The sequence below is a fragment of the Phoxinus phoxinus genome, assembly GCF_949152265.1.
Source record: "Phoxinus phoxinus genome assembly, chromosome: 25".
Taxonomy (NCBI): Eukaryota; Metazoa; Chordata; class Actinopteri; order Cypriniformes; family Leuciscidae; genus Phoxinus; species Phoxinus phoxinus.
Window position 1 is genome coordinate 18915691 of NC_136900.1, and position 22972 is coordinate 18938662.

Here is a 22972-nt window from a genome sequence, read left to right on the forward strand (position 1 = left end):
GTTCTGCTTTGGAGGCAGTGCTGTGATGTGAATGGCACACTTTACTTCGTCATTTTGGCTCAGGACGTTTTTATAGTCACACGAAGAGCTTAAGCTCACTCAAAAGAAGACGAATATAAATAAACTCTCATGTTCAGTGACTCATAGTGAAAGAAACTGGTCTGAAACTGTGTTCTTGGTTTTGGGTGTGAGTTGGCCAAAGGTCCGTTTGTTTTCCCAGAGTAGTAACAAAACGTTTCCCGCATGCTGATTGGCTAATACAGCTCTTTGGCCAAGATAACCTTTTCTAAATGTGGACTGGGGTTGTTACAGTTCTCTTAAAGAGATCATTTGTCATTATTCACTTACCCTCATATTGTTTCAAACCGGTATAAAACGGATACATTTAAAAAATTGAGCTGAACTTGAAAGACAGCGAACTTGAAAGACAGGGAACAAATCATTGAATAAGTTGAACCAGATCAGTCAGATTCATGAACAAATCATTCAGACTGGTACTCTGATTCATTCAAAGAATGATTAATTCATAAATATGAGCTCACGACATGTCTCATGAATACACTAAGAGTTAAAGCTGATGGCAAGATCCTAAATTTAGTGCTCAAATTTAAAGGAAAAGTTCACCCAAAAATGTATTTCATCCCATAATTTACTCACCCTCAAGACATCCTAGGTGTATATAACTTTCTTCTTTCAGCCGATCACAATCAGAGTTATATTAAATGATTTTAATATATGCTTTTCCCAGCTTTGTAATGGCATTATATAGTGCTCCAAAAAGCTCATTCATCCATCATAAAAAGTATAATCCATACGACTAATGTGTACGGCCGTTGCCGGAAGCCAGTATTATACTATATAAAGTTTTAAATATGGATATTTTTCTTACAAAAATCCATCGCTTCGCTTCAGAAGGCCTTTATTAACCCACTGGAGCTGATTACTTTTATGATGGATGGATCCGCTTTATGGAGCTTAAAAAATTCGGCACTAATCAATGCTATTATTAAGGATATTATTTATTATAACTCAGATTGTATTTGGCTGAAAGACGAAAGTCATATACACCTAGGATGGCTTGAGGTTGAGTAAATCATGGGAGAAATTTTATTTTGGGTGAACTCCTTCAAGATTTATATCAAATTTAAATCCATTTGGATTACACAGTTTTAACATTAACACACTAAATAAATTGCAAATCGCTAAAATCTGCATAAATCTGTTCATGTGAAAACAATTACATTTATTCAGTTAAAAAGTATGAACATGGTTGAAAAATGGCTAGCTGTGGAACAAACAATATTCAGTATGAGATTGAAAGAAATTGGATTTATTGATGATAGATAAATAAATAAACCGCTATTGTGTATTTAAAACTAGTACTATTACAGAAATCTTACCTGTTTTATTTATGTCTGACTGACAAATATGCATCATATTCAGTTAATTAGTTTAAGTTAAACTGTGTAATCCAAATGGATCATATGCAATTCAAATACCAAATACAATCAAATCTTAAATTTAGCCTAAATATATGTTTATTAGTACTAAACAGAGTGGCTGTAATGCTAGTGGACACTTACAAACAATGTCCTGTCCTTGATGAACCCAGTCTCCATCCGTCTTATCGGGTAACACCGTAGGGTTGATGCTGGAATGCACTGGAGCGAGATTACAGTCAATTAAAAGCACATAAGCTGTTATCAATAAACGTTTATGATCATTACATGCTTTGTCCATCAAGATAATAATCAAAGATTAACACAACGTTTATGAATTTTGAACCCTAAATTCAGTCACCAGAATGAAAAAGCTAAAGGTAGGCTTTAAATTAACTTCACTTCAGTCCCAAGAATTCAATGCCACCATCACTTTCAGTTTTTATCTAAAAAGCATTTTCACTGATATTTTGAGTTAAGCGGATCTTTTCGGTGTGATGTCGTTTAATGTCCCCGACAGCCTCTGTAGTCCTATTTAGCCACTTTTTAACTGCCTTTTTGAAGTCAAATAACAGCTTAAAAAAATCATGAGTGGGGTAATACTGATTTATTTTATGTCATAGAATAAAATGTGATACCCCAGCCCTTATTTAAGCAATTTAACCAAAAACGCATGAAACAATGGAACCGGAACTGCTAAAATGCTAACTCGTTTCCGCATTTTGGCCTACAAAAATGTGTAATTTGTGCAGGACTCAATAATCTTCTATATATAGATTATTTTTTGCATTATCATTCATAATTAGCAGTCTAAATAGTTGCATGCCAATCCTAAATAAGTGTTTTCTGTTAAAATAGCTATTAGCGTTTAGCATAATTCTATCAATGCCTGATCAAAAATGTAGTAGGCCTATCATGATACCCTGTTTAGCAGGCTAACAGCTTAGCATAGTGTTAACGGCTTACGTTAGTCCTATGCTAAACAAGGCTAACTGAAAACAGGAAAGAAAGGGGAATGTTTAATTTGATGATTTTTGGTATGCTTTTCCAAATTTAGCCAACTCTTAGGCTACTTGTTGTGTTGCTGAAAAGATCATTTGATCAACTGTAGTGATACGCTCGGTATCGATGAACTTAAAGCTAATTGCCCTTGACTAAGAGCCTTGAAACATCAGTTTTGATTTTATTAGATATTTAATATGAAACTGATGGAATGTAGGGTGGCATTTTTCTTTGTTTTCAATAATTAATAGTCAACAATTTTTAAATTAGCTTACATAATACACACACACGCACTCACACACACTTATTGCTATTTCTGTGCGTGTTGCATGTTCTGTGTGTTTATGTGCATTTGGATTGTTGTTGTTTTTTTTGTACAGAATTTTATTTTTATTTTCTATGTCGATTCTGTCATCCTACTTCAAAAACAGAGTTCAGCCCACCTCTTGGCCTTTGAATCCTTGTTCTTACCTCATGTTGACGGGTTTGATCCTGTGTGCTGCTCTCTCCTGTCTCATCTTTTGAGATGACTCTCTTGGGAATACTGTGTGGCTGTACACCTTTAATTTTACTAATGACAGCTGAGGTTTGAAGTGTCCTCCTCTGGCACATGTCTTCCATGTTGGTTGTGTTTTCTCGTTTCTAATGCATTAGAGAGGTGAGGAACAAAGGGTCACCTTCTTTACATTACCCTCTTGATACCTCTCTGTCTTGTCTTGGTTGCTGTTCCTCTTAAAAGTCTTCATGTCAGTCCTTTCATATCCTTTTATCAGATTCTTACTCTTCCGTATTTGTCTGAATAAGCTAAGATTATTGAGCCTAGTTACTTTGCCCTTTTTTCCCATGTATTCACCCTTCATTCACATGTTGGTAAACCTGTATGATCTTTCTTCTGCTAGACACAAAAGAAGATATTTGGAAGAACGTTGGGGCGGAACATACATTTTGACTTTCATTGTATGGACGAAAAAACACAGACATTTTAAAAACAATATTGTTTTTAATGTTTCACAGAAAAAAAGGCATACAGCTGACAGAATTTAGATTTTTGTGTGTACTATCCCTTTAAGGGCAGCAGAAAGTTACCTTCAAATTATTTTTTGTTTTTTTCTAAATATGTTGGAATAGCTATAAATAAATGAACTATTGTACTTAATAAACTATTGCTCTGCCATGACAGTATTTGACTGAAATGAGAAAACTGACAAAATTAAGTCAGTTTATATGACTGCTCGCTATAGCGCCCCTTGTGGCAACAATGAAAATTCAATGTGCATTTAGAACAGCGTTTTATCACATTCCGCGTTTTATCACATTTATCACAGTGTGAGTAAACAAGCTTGTTTAGCTTGAAGCGTTTGTGTCCACATTCTTGGGCTTTAGGATACTCTATGCGAATATAAGTCCACACCGCAACTACTAAAGAAAACGACACAGAGGAACGAACGATATAATTGGAATCACTTTCAGAATGATTTTTTTCCAGCTGATAAACGATAAAATCATTGACAGCCAATCAGAATCCATCCTGGTTTATTGTCCATGCTGTGGACGCTATTATATTTATTGTAATGGTTATCGTTCTGGGTGTGAATCGATCTTTATTTTCATATTTGTAAATATTAAAGGCATTTCAAAGTTTATATGCAGTGGTTTATTAGAACCTCCATGTTGAATGTTTACAACTTCATGAAAGCTTATAAGCTTATAATCGTTCTTCATTAGTGAAATGTCTGTGTAACTGGTCCTACTCGACCCGCTCCGAGTGGGTTTTCGAACCGGGGTCTCCAGAGTGGGACGCTAAACACCGCAGCCTCAAGCTCGCCGCTTGAGATCAGGGATGTGAGAGATTTTTTTCCAGCTGATGAACGATAAAATCATTGACAGTCCATCAGATAGATTGGCCATGAGCAGCTCTTACTGATCTACGTCCATTACATTCATCCCTCTAAACCTCACTCTCATCCGGGTCATGGCACCAAATGTAACCGGTCTTAAGGTCTTACAGGATTCGAACCGGGGTTTACCCGCACAGCTCTGTCCGTTACATCTGCGAAAGATTACTACGTTGAAGAGTAGTAGAGAGTAACCAAACCTTACTCGTCTTATCTAGAACGCAGCAGGTCTTTGTTACATCTCATTCACTCTCTGTTACACCATGTACCAGGAAATCAAGCCGATGTGTAAAGCTCTTGGCTCACATGAGAGCTGTTGGTTGGGTGAAAGGGAATATGGGTCTTTTCAGACAAAAGCAATCACACAGGCAGTAAGGCCTTACAGTGTGTGAACCTGCAGTCTCTCTGTGGCTCTCACGGCTGAGCCACTGATCTCATTGTTGTGTTTGTATTGATACGGTAAATGGGGCAGACCATGAGAAAGTAGACGAATGAAGTTCAACGAGGAGGGAGCGAGTGAATGGCCGCCTCTGCTGACTTCAGTCCTTTTTCATAATTTATTTTCCTTTGTTATTCTCACCTGTGTGCTTTCCAATGTGGCTCAGGTTTCAGAATGGCTCCTGGCAGTTACTGGGCCAAATACACACTATTGTTAAAGTGTTGTAGCTGTTATATTGTAATAACTTACTTTATAACTTACATATTGCAATTTCTTTTCATTTTTCATTTACTCAACTTCATGTTGAACACAAAAGAAAATATTTTGAAGAATGTTAGTAACCAGACAGTTTAAGGTAGCCATTGACTTCCATAGTTTAAAAAAATACAAGTCAATGTCTACCTTTAACTGTCTGGTTACTAACATTCTTCAAAATATATTATTTTGTGTTCAACAGAAGAAAGAAACTCATACAGGCAAGTAAATGATGACAGAATTTAAATTTTTGGGTGAACTATCCCTTTAACACACTTAAGTACATTAAGTACACTTAAGTTTATTTTTAAAGGTATGCTAAAGAGTAGGCCTACTTATTTTAACAGTAACTCTAGCAACTTGTATTTTGGCAAAATTGTTCTAAGACTAAACTAAGTTTAAAAAACAAACACTTCATTGTTGTCGATATTCACAGAGCGTGTTAAATTAGCTCAGAAAAGCTAAACCCTGCGCGAGCTATAATTAGCATGTGTGACTAGACATGACGCTCTGATACACTGTAAAAGTGTGTATGCGTTTGTGTGGCCTAACAGGTGCACAGACCGCCTTGAAAGAACCAAAACCAATGTGTAGACAGACAGACAAAAGCTAACAGAAAGATGAGCCAAGACTGTTCTTCTGTAGCTAGTGAATAGGCGGACAGTTTCCCTCTGCAAACTTGTTCAGTGTAGGGTATCCTTGCTAAAGGTGTAAAGGTGTTTCATGTCAAAGCCATTGTTGCTTTTATTGTGCTCTTTTTCCCAAGGGACAGGGCCCTCTTTAGGGAGGCTTCTTTCATCTTTTAAAAGCATTATGGTCGGGTTTGGCAGTAGGCTGCTGGAACCAAAAAAAGGACGTTGGCTTAAAAGTAATGGAGGGATTGTGTGGTTCAATTTAGTCTAACTTGTTGACAGCTTAATAGAGAACTAAACAGTGAGCATTGAAATAAAAATGTCACTGTCTTAAAGGCAAGTCAGTTCTCTCGGTGGCCATCTTGCTCAATCCCCATGGCACAATATAGGAACTATGTCAAAATACACACCACTGGCCGGTGTATATTTGTGGCAGTACATTGTATGGCAAATTATTTTATGCCAAAAATCATTAGGATATACAAGTAAAGATCATGTTCCATGAAGATATTTAGTAAATTTCCTACCGTAAATATATAAAACATTTATTTTTGTGAGTGAATGCTGCACCATCATGAACATAAATGGACAACTTTAAAGGTGATTTTCTCAATGTTTCAATTGTTTTTGCACCCTCAGTTTCCAGATTTTCAAATAGTTGTATAAATTTCAATATCAAAAAAATTGACCAATGTGACTGGTTTTGTGTTCCAGGGTCACATATGATATAATATAGAGCCTACACGTTTAATCTTATTTCATATCTAGAATGATGTCTTTTATATTGTGTTTATGGACTGAAAACTTGCAGGACATGTTTGGCACCATATTTTGAGAATGATCCTATAATGGTATCGTAAATGTTGCTTGTTTAGCTCAAACCACTCAGAAAACCACATCAAAAACTCTCTCGAAAGGCTCTATCTCTGTTATAATTGACTGCTTTCCTGCAGCCTATCTGATTTGTTCTATTTTTGTTTGAGTTGCAGTGGTGAGACTGAAATGTCACAGACTGAGTTATGGACAGTTATGGATCAGAGGTCCGACCCACATGCAATAGACATGCTGGCTATTATATGCTAACTAGAGCATCGACAGAAGGCTTTTAGGGGTCGTTTACACAACACTATTTTTTAACTAAAAATTGGAAACTTTTTATGCACTTTGGTCATTCATTTACACGACAACAGTGTTTTGGGGGCCTGAAAACGTAAACTTTTAAAAATTGAATTCAGGTTATTGATCAAAAACGTGAATATGTGAAACCGGTGACGTCATGCATGTGTTATGTGTTCAGTCTATAGGCGCGTAGTGTTTCTTTACAAAGTGACATCGCCACCTACTGGCCTGGCATGAAAATACAGCATGTTTAGTCACTTTCGCGGATCTGTGTGATCGTTTTAACAACATTCTCTGTACGCAAAAAAAGCAAAGGAATAACCTTTTCCCTTGTACATCATTGTCGTGTACCCTTAAAAGTTTATATACCACTGCATCTTCTTCTCTCTTTTGTTTGACTAGAAGTTGGTTTTGGAGGATTAAAGGAATAGTTCATCCAAAATGTAAAATTCATGTTGTTCCAAACCCATTTGACTTCCATGAAACACAAAAGAAGATGTAATAACTTATTTTTTTTTTTTGTAAAAAAAGAAATCATATGGATTTGGAATGAATTAAGTTAAACAACATTGATACCTTTTAAGAAACAAACTGAGGTAATTTCTAACCGCTATAAAACTACATTTAATGGCGAATAATTGGTTTTTTTTTTTGGGGGGGGGGGGGGGGGGGGTTAATTGTGTGAATAAATTAATCCTTTAGTATTTTGACAAGGATTGATTTGATGTATTGTGTCCCTTATGGCATGTGATTGGATGACTTTACGTTTAGAGTTTAAAAGGCAAGAAAAGAAAAAAAGACCAAAGCTTGCTGATCAGCAGGATACCCGTGTTTTGTAAGAGCGAAGTGATTATGAGGAAGAACTTTGGAGATGATCTTTTACCTTAAAATCCTGGGTGACGACCTTCTGACAATAAAAGAGACCTTTTTTAAGTCAAGTGAATGAAACCACCAGGCAAAAGACCGAACAAAGAGAATAATAGAGGTTGCCTTTCCATTGAACCCACATCCTCGATGATTTCCATATTGTGCTTATAATCGGACTCATAACTGCATTCTTAAAACAAGTATGCCATTTGAATTTGGCACTGTCACTTGCCTAACACGATTTATGTTGCGGATTACAACCTAACTTCAGTATCTCAAACCTTTAATAGACAAAATACCAAGAAGTCATTCACAACACTGCATTTGACTGTCTGTGGAAGAGCGAGTGTGACAGCAGGTCACAGCAGGCCATGACACGATTTAGCTCAGGCAAAAGGAATTTAAAGATTGATCTCTGTTTTTGAAGCACTTCAATAGCTAATTTAAGCAGTTTTTTTTTATCAATATTTGCCAGACATTTTGAATAACCATGCCACATTTTTAAATCTGAAGATTTATAAGGTTTGATATAGCTAAAGAGACATTTAAACCTATAAGACTTGTATATATCAGTTTTACCTTGGCTTTAAATAAACAAGAACATTTCACTGCATTCAATACAGTGCGATTCCAGTTTTAAGATTTGAATGAAAAACGATATTAATAATAATATAAAGAAATGTAATGGCGTAAAACAAATAAGGAACATTTAAGATTCAGCACTAAGTCACAGATCAAATAATTACATTTGTTTATAATAGTAATTAATTTTTTAATAATAATTTATGTAAGGACTAATAAATAAGTATATATTTAACTATTTGTCATGAAAGCAAAAGGAGGACATACCAAATACTTATAAATTCTGCTTGATTATTTTTATATCATCGCAAAATGTAAAGTATATTATCGCCCAGCTCAACGCGAATGAGGATTTTAAGATATTATAAACATTAATATCATGAAACAATGTGTATTTTGACTTGACTCTGATTAAATTCTATTCTTTTTTAACCTTTCATTCAAATAGTTTACTGAAAATTTTACATGAAAAAGAAAATCATATTACCATTTCTTTTTTCTTTTCTTTTTCAGTGGATGTATCAGAAGCATATGGATTCAGATCACAGAAGAAACTCTCAGAAAACATAGAGTGGTCGTACGCGGGTAAGTGTTGCATTCAGGATTGATATTGTGTTTCATAGTGATTATATCAAGGATTAGACTTCAGTTTGTATAAAGGGCCAGTCAGAATTTGTAAAGATGCACAGACATTTTGAAGTGAAGCACCGTTGGCATCCTTCCCCCATGCCAGCTCAGGTTTAGGGATCATCTGTGTCTAAGCATGCAGAGCTTAACGCCACAGATTAAACTCATCCGTATCTCCTAACTGGGCTTTCAGGGTTAATATGGCCTAAATTACAGGTCCTGTCTGCTCTCGCCCAGACAGTGCACGTCAAATTTTAGAGGGTGTGTTTGGGTCTTCATGCAGGATGACTTCAAGTTGTGGCTCCTTTGTTGTTGTTCTTATATCCTGAAGGATGAAATACTTTTTTTTCATTTGTAAAACTAAGGTTTTTCTCTTGTTATTATGTGTGTATGAAATCATATGTATTTTTGTCTTCTTTTGACACTGACTATTTGCTGTTTAATACCAGTATTGCCATGATTCAAAAGCATGGAACAGAAATATGACCACTTAATGTGTCTTTTATAGTATTCTGTTTGAATAAGTGTAATATTAGAAGACAAGTTAGGACTTTTTTAGATGATTGTTGTACACTTTTGGTAGTAGTGATTTAGTTTTACACAGTGATGGACAGTAACAAAGTAGTTTTTCAAGTAGGCTATCTGTACTTTATACGAGTATTTTTATTCTAGGAAACTTTTATTTGTACTTCACTACATCCCAAAACATAATATTGTACTTTTTACTCCACTACATTCCATAAAAAACATATTTTTCCTCATTATTTCTCCACCCCTAAAATAACCACCCACTGAAACACAAGATTGATGTCCAATTCGAGAACAAAATTATTTTTTCTTTCCAATGAACCTGTTGATATGCCAAAAAAATAAAAGCACTGAATAATTATTTTATGAATCGGAGTGATCTAATTGCAACTGTTTTTGAGTCAACAACTCGCTGACGCTGATTCAATGATCCGGTCAAGAACATGAGCCAATAACAGAGATATCGTGTATATAATGGAATATACTGTATACTGTATGTATATATTATATACATATAATGTTTATGAACTGATTGTGTGAAGAGTAAGTTACTAATGAATTTTAGTATTGATTATTGTCAATCCTTTTTGTGTTGTTCTTGCAGCCGTACCTTTAAGACTTTATGCAAATGACCCCTGTGATGATTGGCTCCTCCTTCACCTTTAAAATGAGTAAAAACAGCCCCAGCAAAATCTTGAGGATCGTATTTTTTGGGTACATTTACACAACAACAATGTAGTAAAAAACTGAAAAGTTTTTCGCGTACAGACGACAACTTTTTGGTAAATTGATCCCCATTCACACGGATCTGCAAAAACTACTAAAAGCGCTGTATGGGCCAGTAGGTGGCGATGTCATTTTGTAAAGAAACACTACGTGCCTATAGACCAGTGTTTCTCAACCCTGCTCCTGAAGGACCCCCAACACTGCATGTTTTCTTTGTCTCCCTAATCAAACACACCTGATTCAACTCATCAGCTCATTAACCCATGTGATAATGAGCTGATGAGTTGAATCAGGTGTGTTTGATTAGGGAGACAAAGAAAACATGCAGAGTTGGGGGTCCTTCAGGAGCAGGGTTGAGAAACACTGCTATAGACTGAACACGTAATACGCCTGCGCATGACATCACTGTTTTTTTTATTTTTTTTTTTATTTTTTATTACAGAGTAAAATAACAAGACAAGCTTCAAACCCCCCACCCACCTCTCCATGCATTCATACCACAATCATCCACGCATTCATAGAGTTATCACACAAAAAAATCAAAATAGAAGGAAGCACAAGGCAAATCGAATAACCTAAGAAACAATAATAAAAAAATAAAAAAAATAAAAAAAACGTAAATAAATCAATAATACCAATCAAGAATCAATAAACAAAATACCACAGAATTAGCAAAACATGTATGCCTTGACACATGGCACATCTTTAAGAAAGTATACATAATATTTATATCTCTAACTCAAGTAAGCAGACATTCCATTTATTTTCATGCTCAGTTTTTCTGTTGTTATTTCCTGCTATAATTGTTTCCAGCGTATACTGATGAAATACTCTATTCCTAAAATGTTTTATACATAAATTTGATAAAGTTTTAGCTTTAAAAATAAAAATTTTACCCATCAAAATAATCATGTTCAAAAAGTGTATGCATTTACCCTCAAAGACATACAACAAAACATTCTGAGGTGTGATTTGAAAAACAATATCCATAGACCTTAACCATAATTGTATACTGACCCAAAACTTAGCCACATGTGGGCAAAAATAAAACAAATGCATCAGGTCCTCCTCCTCATCCCCACAGAACCTGCAACAGGGATCCTTTTCTATTTGCCATTTGTACAGAGATTTTTTTGTTGCAACAATTCTATAAAAGATTTTAAGTTGAAATATTCTGGAATATGAATCGATTGTAGTTTTATAAATTGTTCTAAAATAATCTTTCCACAAAATTGGATCATTAAATTCATCTTCCCAAAACAGGCAGGCTCTGTGTGGAAAAAGTGCAGTGCCTGTAATATTTAAATTCCAAATATATATTATTTTATTTATCTTTACACCAGACAACCATTTGAGGCATCTTATTGGTGGAAGACAAACCTTTAATTTATTTTTCTTTTCATTTTGCAGTTTCATTTTCCAAGTTTTAGGAATTGCAGAAATCAGCTGGTTGAATTGTAACTGGTCGAGAGAAATGCTAAACACATTTCTCAAGTTTTCATAAGAAATAAATTCTCCAGATAAATCTAAAAGGTCATTGACAAAAATTAACCCATTTTTAACACATTCCTCCCACAACAATGGCTTGTCTCCAACCGTAATGTTTGAATTCATCCATAACAACTGTGTCTGAATGTCTTGAATTGTATCTGGAGGGTAGTACTGGAAGTTCAACCAAGCTTTCAATGCATCCTTGAAGAATGGTGATAACTCTTTTAAACTTTTTTGAAATATTTTATCAATATGTATTGCTTTTAATTGGTAAAAAGGAAATATATTATTTGAGAAAAAGGAAAACATCACTGTTTTCACAGATTTGCGTTTTTGCTGTTTACACGGAGACGACAACGATAGTACAAAAACTTGCACTTTGAATCCCGTTTTCAAACGCCGTTGTCATGTAAATAAACGGCCAAAACATATTACAAAATGTTCCCGTTTTTAGTTGAAAACAGTGTCGTGTAAAAAGCCCCATAGTGTGTTGTGTAGGTTGTGATGGCAAGACCATGACCATTTGTAAACAATTAGCATGTAGCATTTTAGCTTCTCAGTTTTCATTAGGGCTTTTCACACTGCGCTTAACCCCGGGTTATTGACTTCTAAACAACGCTTTTAACCCCGAGTAGTTCATACTTGTAATTTAGATGCGGGGTTAGTACTGCGTTTTACCCATGGTTATGAAACCCTGCTCTGGAGGGACCATGCGATGTATATAAACAGTCGTTTCTGCAGGAAAATGTCAATTTGAATGTGCAAATAAAGACGTTAACCTAGGGTTTAGAAATGTACAGTTTGAAACGTCACCTTATGAAAACCCAGAATTAATAGTTAACTATGAGCTGTGTGAAACCTGAAGCAAGCTAACCCAGGATTCAGTTTACCTGGGGGTTTAGAATGACCCAGGGTTAACTAGTTCAAGTGGAAAAAAGATCTATATATACTCTGAGGAGAGAGTGTATATATATATATATATATATATACTCTTTTGTTTGTTTTTTCAAAACAGCAGGAAAAATCTTGTTTTTATTATATGGCCCATTGAAGTTTGGGAAGAGAAAAAGTATCAAATCAAACAACATCAGTGACACATTTTGCCTCTCTCATCTTTTCATCTCCCACTCTTTTCCATTACTAGCATGGAGAATTCCCCAGTCTCGCTTTGTTATTGAAAGTAGGCCAGATTTGATATTCTGCTTATTGTTGTGCACTCTTGATACATAGCTTCGGATCTCTATGATTTACAGATCATTCCTTTGGAAAACGATTCTTCCGACAGGAGCTCAAAGTTTCGGAGCAAAGGTGTTTAATCTAAGAAAGATGATCCTAAGTTTGGATAATAAGTGACCAGTTTATCAGCTTTAAAACTCTTGTCTTCGACCCGTCACAACAAACCAGATCTGGGTGTCATTGAAGTTTTGCACAACAAAGAGGGCATTATAGCGTCTGGGCTGCAGGCGGGCGGTCGGTCGGTCGGTCATGCAGATGGGATATTGTTCATCGGCATTACCCAGAATACCGTGGCCCCTCCTCTTCATTGACCCCTTTTTATATCTCTCATAACGTCTAAATGATACTGAAACATGAATAATCAATCCCTGTACGCTAATTCTGATATACTAAACCTGCAGAGAAGGCCTGAGTAGAGCTAGTGTGGATAATTGAAATGTACTGTGTACACTTTGTTGCTGGCACAGATTGTTTTGCTATTTACAGTACAGCATGACATGTTTTCTCTCCTCATTCAGTAATTGCAACTCAGACTCATTGGAAAAACATGCCCATTTCTGCAAAATGATACAATGTTGCTTCTTGCACATTTTGCGACACTTTCAAAGTGATATGTCCAGAGAGTGGCACTAAAAGCGTTCAGTTTTATCCCAAACAAACGGATTGAACGTAAATCTGGCAATGTTTTATAACTTTGGTTGGTGTACAGTACGTATCATTGCAGTTCGGAAATTAAATGTCTCATGAGTGGCACAGAAAGGTTGTGTTTGAAAATAATGTATCACCTACACGGAGTCCGAAATTCGCGTCTGAAATTTGCGCACGTTATAAAATAAATACGACCTCACGTTATGTCAAACACGCTTGCACACTGCCTGCGAAAACTTCCGAAACTTCGTCCGTCATAAAAAAATTCGGATCAGGTTCGATTTTCTGCGTTTTCCGCATCCGTAGCAAGCATTTTGAATGGTGTTTTGACAATTCAGAGCCACCGAACCACAAATACGAAAAAACGCATGTAAAAATTTCGGACTCAAAAAAAACGTAGGATATAAACGCATTTGCTGAAGCTACAATGCCATTGTAGCTTCCCAGCTGGCAATTTTGCGTTTAACAGATGTCTAATAGCCGTCCAAACACAGCCCAGACGTCGCAAACAAGGCAAAATTTGGGCTGTCAGTGAACATTTTATAGACGCCTAAACCATAGCCCAAGAATATAATGAAATGAAACAACTAGTCTATTCTTGGGCTATGGTTTAGACGTCTATAAAATGTTCACTGACAGCCCAAATTTTGCCTTGTTTGCGACGTCTGGGCTGTGTTTGGACGGCTATTAGACGTCTTTTAAATGCAAAATTGCTTGCTGGGATGTTTGCTGGGTTGCTTCTACAAGTCTTCAAGCTTTTTTTATGTAACTCAAGTTTTGTGGGACTTTTGTACCTCAACGCTTCACAACGCAAATGCAATGCTGTACCAGGTGAGCTACCAAGCAAGTTTACTTTGTCAGAAAAGCAATATATATGGCGCTGATTATGTGATGCAAATGTCAAACTGTAAATCAGAATAAAAGTTGTTGATGTTTTACTGCCATTAGTGGTAATTTGAGATGGAAACTGCAGTTAATTGCATGTATAAGTATGTTTTTGGCGTTTTAAATGGTCATTTTCAGGAAACAGTCCCAGTTATGCTAGAAACATTCAAAGATCATTTTAAACCTCAGGCCCAAAATAGGGGAACCACCATCAGAACACCAGATTTGCAGAGAACCAGTAGTTTAGTTTGACTGACCCTATAGTGGAATATTATTTAAACCCTGTCACAGTAGTACTTAAAATTGGAATTGAAACTGGAGTAAATTTTGTTTATACCAAGCAACTCATTGTATTTCTCTTGACAGCTGCAAGGCTGTAATGGAAATGTGTATTGGTTTGTGTGTGATTATGAGTAACTGGCGGACATGAGTTTGAAACACTTTTTCCATGTCTTTTGTCTATGATCACAATAACCATAATAGGTGCTTTGTTGTTGAATGTTTTGATGATAATATTCTGATTTAAAATAGTGATTAAAAATCCATTTATTAAAAAGTGTGGAACAAAAGTGCTTATTTACGCCACGGCCACGCTAAGATTTGTTTATAAATTGGTTTTAAGTCAGCTTCCGTTCTTTTTCTCTATATCCTTTTATCCCTTTCGATTACACAAGACTGTCTCTTAACGCTGATGTTTCTTAGGGATAACAGAAAAACACAAGGAAACAAATACCGACTTATTTAAATGAAACATGACAGCTTTGAGTGTTTGTATTCTGTTCTCTCTTAAGTCCTTCGCTGAGGAGAGAGGAAATGACAGTACTAATGAAAGAGTGAAAACATTTAACTGGCATTTTCCTCCTCTGATTTACACTTGCTGCAGCTTGTCAGACATCCAATTATCCCTGTCCACTGGAGTCTGAATGGATGGCAGGTCAAAACCCATCAGCATGAAGTCTATTATTACTCTATTGAATGCAATGAGAGTCAAAGACAGATATTAAAAAATCATGCGTTGTTAAAGTAAATGTAAATGTTATCAAGTGGGTTGATACTACATGGTCCTGGAAATTGTGATATACATTTAGGCTATTATGTTACTATAATTTTTTTTTTTCCTGTATTTATGTATGTATGTATGTATATATGTATGCATGTTTCAGAATCACAATCAGCAAGAGCTTTATTGGCAAGTATGTTTGTACACTGTATGTATGTATGTATGTATGTATGTACGTATGTATGTATGTATGTATGTATTAGGGGTGTGCGATATTGACAAATCTCTATATTTTTTATAATGATAATTATGGGATATTTTTTGCTTTCATAACTTGAATTATAGATATGCATTTCCAATAATGTCAGCTCATAACTTGAATTATAGATATGAATTATCAATAATGTCAGCTCATAAGAAATGAATTATCAATAATGTCAGCTCGCACATCATTAAACAACAATTACGATATCATCGTAGGCGATAAATATCGCACACCCCTAGTATGTATGTATGTATTTAGCTTTGTATGTATGTATGTATGCATGTATTTATTTGTGTGTTTGTTTGTTTAAATTTAGTTTTTTATTAATATTTTATTTATTGGATAAAAATATTATTAAAGTGTTGTAAAATAATTGTATTAATAATTCTAATAATTAAGTACCAGTTTTACATATATATTACTTACTATAGTACTTACTTTTAATAATATTAATAATATTAATAAAAAAGTAAAATTAATAATATGGTGTCTTTATCAGATTGCTGATTTTAAATACTTAAAACAAGCAATAAACCACTTAAGAGTGTTCATTACAGTGATTTTGCCACAGTTAACAGGGTTTTGGAAACATTGTTGACATTGTTAAACATCCACATTGTTTAATGCCTACCAACAGCCTTTCTTTATTTATTCATGTGTCGTGTATGTCCTGCTGTTTTTGACTCAACTGTACTGTATCTACTGTACAGCAGTGTTTATGACTCAGCTGGGGGTTTGTAATGCAGCTATTGACATGCTAATGAGAGTGACCTAGAACTGCTGGTGACCTGGTTCATGGGCTCCGTGTTTGCGCTGTAGGAACCTCCAGAGAGAGGACTTTGATTAACCCACCAGCACTCAATACATCTATTGATGCACCTGTGTGTCTGTGAATGTGGTCTTTGGAAAGTGTGTATGTGTGTCTGTACCGGAGCGTCTGTTTTAAAAGCAGACGGTCACCCTCTAACATTTATGAATGATTTTAAGAGGCTTAATTACCCAATTGAACTCTGTTTCTTACAGGAACTCTAAACCAAAATAACTGGGCAAAGAAATACCCATCATGCAACAATGCCAAACAGTCACCAATAAACATTGAAGAGGGCCTGGCGCAGGTCAAAATTCATCTCCAGAAGCTGAGATTAGAGGGATGGGCGGAAAAGACGTCAAACTCCACTACAGTAAAGAATGATGGGAAAACTGGTGAGAACAACTGTATTTTTTTAAATATTGCACAAATAATTTGAATTCAAATTTATTAAGTACATTTTTCCCCCATTATTTTTAGAATATTAATATATATATATTTTTATATTATTTCTTGTGAAATATAATAAAAATAGCTATTTTGTCAGAATACACAGATATATTACGGAGCCCCTAAAGGGATGTGGTGGTGAAAACATTCAAATCTTTTGCGTTTCCCAAAAAAACTTTGCGTTCCCTTGCAAAGATATTTGCGCTCCCTCGGAAAAACGGTTCACTCGGACAAACACTTGCCGTTTAATGTCCCGCTGGCAGCTCTGCACGTTAACAATGGAGCGTTTCATAGTGTTTGAACTTGGACTCAAATATGAAGAAATGCGGTCAGTGAGTGCTTAACTCAAGGAGTTCAGTAAAGTTGGCAATATATTCACAGATTCGAACTTCACGGATCAATAACTCATGAGCTAAACGTTGTTAAAACACAAAACACACCTATTTACAATCATAGTAACGTAGTAGACAACGAGCTACAACCCAATTTTCCTCAAAACGAGCTTTATAATATAAATTGGTATCCAAGCAGGCGGCTGAGAGACAAGTCACATTTTATCAAACTAAGTGTTATATTATGACCAGTAGGAGACCATTGATGTGTAAACTAAATTTGGTGACACTACAGTGTGTTACATTGAAGTTAATAACTATTTAACGTATTTGCAGGCGGTCCCTTCGGACATAGAGATCAATTTATATTCGAAAGCTCTTTTTGAGGGAAATTTGGTTGTAGCTTGTTTTCTACGTTAGTCTATGATTGTAAATAGGTTTGTAAACGTTTAGCTAACGTGTTATTGATCCGTGGAGTTCGAATCTGTGAATAGATTGCCTCTCAAATATCTCTCAAATATATTTGAGAGGGAACGCAAAAGTTTTGTGTTGGGAATGCAAATATCTTTGCGAGTGAATGCAAATATCTTTGTGAGGGGACGCAAACGTTTTGGGAGGGAACGCGAAAGTGTTGCGAGGGGAACAGAAAAGATTTGAAAAATATTTATTTCTCCCATCCCAAATTTTTCCCACCACCATGTCCTTTTAGGGGCTCCGTAAATATACTATAGCATCAATGGAGAAATGCTTTTTGTGGTCACATGGTCTGATCACATGACCAGCAGGTCTACCAGCATGGGTTAAGTAGATTTGCTACCATTGACCTCTCAGACTTGATGTAAATAGATATTAAGCGTTACTTCCTATAATGTGTTGTTTGTCTCCAGTGGCCATCGATGTGGGAGGAGAGTCTTATGTGAGTGGAGGGGGGCTCAGGTCCAAGTTTAAGGTGGGGCGCATCACTTTCCACTGGGGCCTGTGCAACTCCTCCTCTGATGGTTCGGAGCACGGCCTCAACGGAGACAAATTCCCCCTGGAGGTATTTTACTCTCACGTATTAAAATGATGTAAATTTAAATCAGTATTTGTTAATTAGGGTTCATTTAGGCTGGCTTGACTACACATTATACTTTACTTTTCATTCGAAAAGTGAATGTATACAAATGCTGATTAGATGTATTGTTTGTTTATGGTGCAGATGCAGATATATTGTTACGATGCAGATGTTTTCAGTGACCTCGATGAGGCGCTCAGAGAAGGAGGAAAGATCACAGCGTTGGCTGTGCTGTTTGAGGTAAGAATAGCAGCTCAAGTCATCTGGCTGTTTGTTTACACTGCAAAAGATCATTTTATTAAGTAGAAGAAGAAAAAAAATGACAGGCTTAGGCACTCTTCAAAACCTCACCACACCCCCGGCCGGCATTTAGCTTGAGCATACCTTGAGCAGTTTCAGAAATTCTCATCATCTTCACGGTTGTTCTGATGGGAAAGACTGACAGAATGTAACCGCAATGTGTTGCTTAACCTTCGTAATATGTTGGCTTTTCCCTGGGGATATTCTGGTATAATTCATGCGCATGAAGTTGAGTGCTTGTATATTGTGTTGTTCTGTCAGATTGGTCCTGCGTGTTTTGAAATTGAAGCTTGTATGAACGCGTCCTATTTTGAATGCAAATAGTTTGTGGTTAAGATGTAAGGCAGCAAAATCTGATTATTTTCTTATGAAATCTCAAATCCGTTTAGTCAGAAGAGCCGAAAATAACATTGAAATGCTCAACAAGCACTTACATTTGTATTGTTCAGGTGCCAACTTTCTTTTGGCCATATATTGTATCATGTATTTTGTTTATTATGCAGTTAATTAATGCTTCTCTCCACAGACAAGTACTGATGATAATGAAAATTACATGGCCATCATTGACGCAGTCAACAGTGTCAGCCGTTATGGTACGTTCAGTCTTCATATCTACATTTAAAGGGGTCATATACATTTTTTTTGCCGATATTTATCATGAAAATCCGGTTTTCCATGAGGCCCCTTTAAGCTCTTTCATGTCCAAAGGCCCTTAAAGTGACAGTTCAGCCAAAAAGTATAACTTACACAAACCTGTATAACTTTTCTTCTGTGGAACTTAAAAGCAGAAATTCTGACTGTGTTGGTCGCTCTTTTCCATAAAATTATAATAAATGTGAACCAAAGTTTCAAAAAGCACCATAAAAGTGGTCCATATGACTCATGCTCTATATTCTGGAGTCATACGATGGCTTAAATTCTTTTCTCCATGGAAGATAGAAGGTCATATGGGTTTGTAATGACATGAAGGTGGGATAAATAATGGCACAATTTTAATCTTGCGCGTGAACTATTCCTGTTTTCTCCGGTCAGGAAAGAGCGGCCCCATCTCTCCGTTCACCCTGCAGGGTCTCCTGCCCAACTCCACGGAGAAGTACTTCATCTATAACGGCTCTCTGACCACTCCTCCCTGCTCTGAGACTGTCGAGTGGATCGTCTTCAAAAACACAGTGGCCATCTCAGATGTTCAGGTCAGCTTCATGGACAGTTTTTAACAGCATTGACCTGCTAGCACATATAACTGCATGTGTTATTTACAGATTTAAAGGGACCGTTCACCCAAAAAGGAACAATATATCATCGTGGACTAAGACTTTTAAGCTTAAAAAAGGACACATTTTTGTCTTCTTAAACTTGAAAGCCTCAGTTTCATTGCATTTACTTGAAAAAGAGCAACCAGCGCATTATTTAAAATCTCCTTTTTGTGTTTCACTGACGAAAGAAAGTCATACAGGTTTGGAGCAACTCTTAATTTAAAAGCTCTGACACGGTGGGCGATAAACAGATTGTGGCGGGACCGGTGCATATAAAAGATGCATGCATGTCTGAATACTATGACAGATTGAAAGATTGTCAGACAAAAAGACTGCTAAACACAATTGCCTTATACCCACAAAAACATTTCACACATAAATAATGAAAATGACCTTGTTTTGACTAGTATAGTTCAATAAATAACAAATTTTTTTGTACTTTTTAAAAGTAAATACTTTAGTATGTTGTTTTGGAATTGAAACCCTGAGGCCATCGTCACCTGGAATGATATTGTGACTGTGTATTTGTCATTTGGTGTCTGTTGCGCAACACTGACTCTATGTGACGCACGCACTCAGTAACAGAAAACAATTATCAAGAAATGGTACACGCGTCCAAACATGACGGCTAAAACATCAATTAGCATTTCAAGTGTTATTTTACTTTGACGTGTAGATCCGTTTCATTTCCTGTATGTACATTTACACTTGATTTGACGTTTGCTTTCTTAGAAATCCATTCAATCATGTCCAATAATAATAACGTTAGCTGAGCTTTTTGACACTAAATACTAAGTTCGCACAAAAAGGATGCCAACTCCCTCCAGAAGAGGAAGACATCAACATTTTTGATTACTCTGATATTGAATGCCACACATTCAAAAGCAAACTGTCATTAAATGGAATTAGAGGGAGTGAGCATAGAGTTACACGTAACAAAAGACTGTAAATGGTTAAATACAGCCTTTGTAGTGTGTGTCATTCAGTCTGGGGCTGTTGCCCTCGAGTGGCAAGCAAGTCAATACAAGCTGCAGTTGAATCGCATGGTGAAAGCAAGAGCTTTACCGCAAGGTAACATACCCACTCCTGATGACATCACAATGGGAATGACATTGACTCACACACATTAAAAAGCAGCTTTGATGTCCACACAATGGAGGACATCTCGTCTCTGGGCTACACTGTGTTTGTTTAAGGTGTTATAGCTTTTTAATGTATGGAGATTCAATAGTTCTGTCTTAGCTAGGTAAATTCAAGCTTCATAGTACTGTAAGGTTGTAAATATATTATAACATTTTATATATATATTATAAAACGTTAAATTAGCAGTGGTATTAGTAGCATGAGAACGATTTGAAAGCATTGCTCTCGCGGTACGGATTGGCCTGTGCAGCGCCGCTTCAAGTCAAACACACCTTTTGTGAATGGCAGTGAAGAGACACAACTGAAGCCATATAGTATGTCCGAATTTCATTCATACATTCCTTCTATATAGAACATACTTTTTTAATGGTCCCCAAATGTTGATTTCGGACACAGCAACTGATTCATTCAGAAACAGACAAGTCTGTCTTAAAGTCCCTGTAAAGTCAAAATTAAGTATGTGTTCTGAGTTTGTCACATGGAAAAATGTGTTATTAGCCACCCAGCTAAATTTGAATGATAAAAAAGCCGGCAAGTACATAAAATAAGCTATCAAAATCTTGAAAAAATGAGCATTAGTCTCTGCTCTCAAACGCTGGGGGCGTGTCCGCTGGCTGCGCTGAAACCACGCCCACTCGCGGGAAAGCTGCCGTCGCCACACTCAACTGTCACCGCTACAGCCGGAATGGATGCTCCTAGCAGCTTAAAGCTACACTGTGTGATTTTTACCCCCATCTAGCGGTGAAAGGGTATATGACCATCCAGTGAATATTAGTTTCTGTTCCTCTCAATTCCGATTTCGTTTTAACTCCTACGGTGGCCAATGTAGTCCAAGATTAACATGGCTTCCAGTTCGACCTCGTCCATTGTGTTCCTTCAAGTGATGAGGTTACTTTAGAAAACTATTATAATTTGCAGTAATTTAATTGGTCAGTTAACATATAGGTTATGACATCTATGTAAAATGAATAATAGTTTTATGTTTTCGTTATTTTTTTTTACCATTTTATTGCTAACATCAGCTATCAGGTAACTATTGGAAACTATGATACAAATTTTCATGATTCTTTGATGAATAAAAAAATAAAAATAAAAGCATTTATTTACAAACGAAATATTTTGTAACATTACACACGTTTTAATGTCACCTTTGATAACTTTAATGCATTCTTACTGAAAAAAAAAAATCTGACTAACCAACACATTTTTGAATGGCAGTGTACATTCAGTAGGTTATTATTTATTGCAATATAAACACTGTCAGAGTGATCAACAAGGTATCTCTTCATTTACCAGTCGAAGACGGAGCAACTTTCTGCTCTTATGTTTACTCCGTGCACTGTCAAGGTCTTCATCATGTTTGTCGTGGTACTGGTCTTTGCAGCAATTATTTTATCGCAAATACTGCATCGCGCGCTGTTGGCATCGAGCCTGGAGAAATGTACCCACACTTTTGATCGACTTTTCCACATCTTTAAGGTATTATGTGTGTGTGCTCGCGTCTCAAATGAATATGTGCGCGGATAATTTGTGTGTGTGTGTGTGTGTGTGCTCGCGTCTCATATGAATGTGCGCGGAGAATTTGTGTGTGTGTGTGTGTGCTCGCGTCTCAAATGGATATGTGCGCGGAGAATTTGTGTGTGTGTGCTCGCGTCTCATATGAATGTGCGCGGAGAATTTGTGTGTGTGTGTGTGTGCTCGCGTCGCATATGAATGTGCGCGGAGAATTTGTGATTGTGTGTGTGTGTGTTTCTCGCGTCTCATTTGTCTTGTTGATTTGCCTGTTGCGTTGCCGTCTTAATTCTCTTTTTCGCTTCCTTGGCGACTCTGATACATATCCTCGAGAATAAGAGTGATCCTCCATCAGCAACAGACTTTCAAAAAGGCTTTCAGGTTTTTATATAGCAGTCTCAAGCAATCCCCCTCTTCACTTGTGCCAACACGGTGCCGTTCCATCGAGTGTTAAAACGCGAAAGGCGAAGCTTGAATTAACGGG

The 22972-nt window shown here is 36.4% G+C and overlaps 1 protein-coding gene across 4 annotated transcripts in view; it reads left to right on the forward strand.

Annotated features, from left to right (window-relative positions):
- ptprz1a (protein tyrosine phosphatase receptor type Z1a) overlaps positions 1 to 22972 on the forward strand; it is a 59006-nt gene that overhangs the window by 11493 nt on the left and 24541 nt on the right. For all 4 annotated transcript variants that reach the window (XM_079603790.1, XM_079603791.1, XM_079603792.1 and 1 more), the window contains exons 2-7: positions 8744 to 8815; positions 16660 to 16839; positions 18114 to 18265; positions 18425 to 18520; positions 19107 to 19173; positions 19613 to 19770. In XM_079603790.1, coding sequence (XP_079459916.1) covers positions 8744 to 8815; positions 16660 to 16839; positions 18114 to 18265; positions 18425 to 18520; positions 19107 to 19173; positions 19613 to 19770 — 725 coding nt within the window. The remainder of the gene's footprint in view (positions 1 to 8743; positions 8816 to 16659; positions 16840 to 18113; positions 18266 to 18424; positions 18521 to 19106; positions 19174 to 19612; positions 19771 to 22972) is intronic.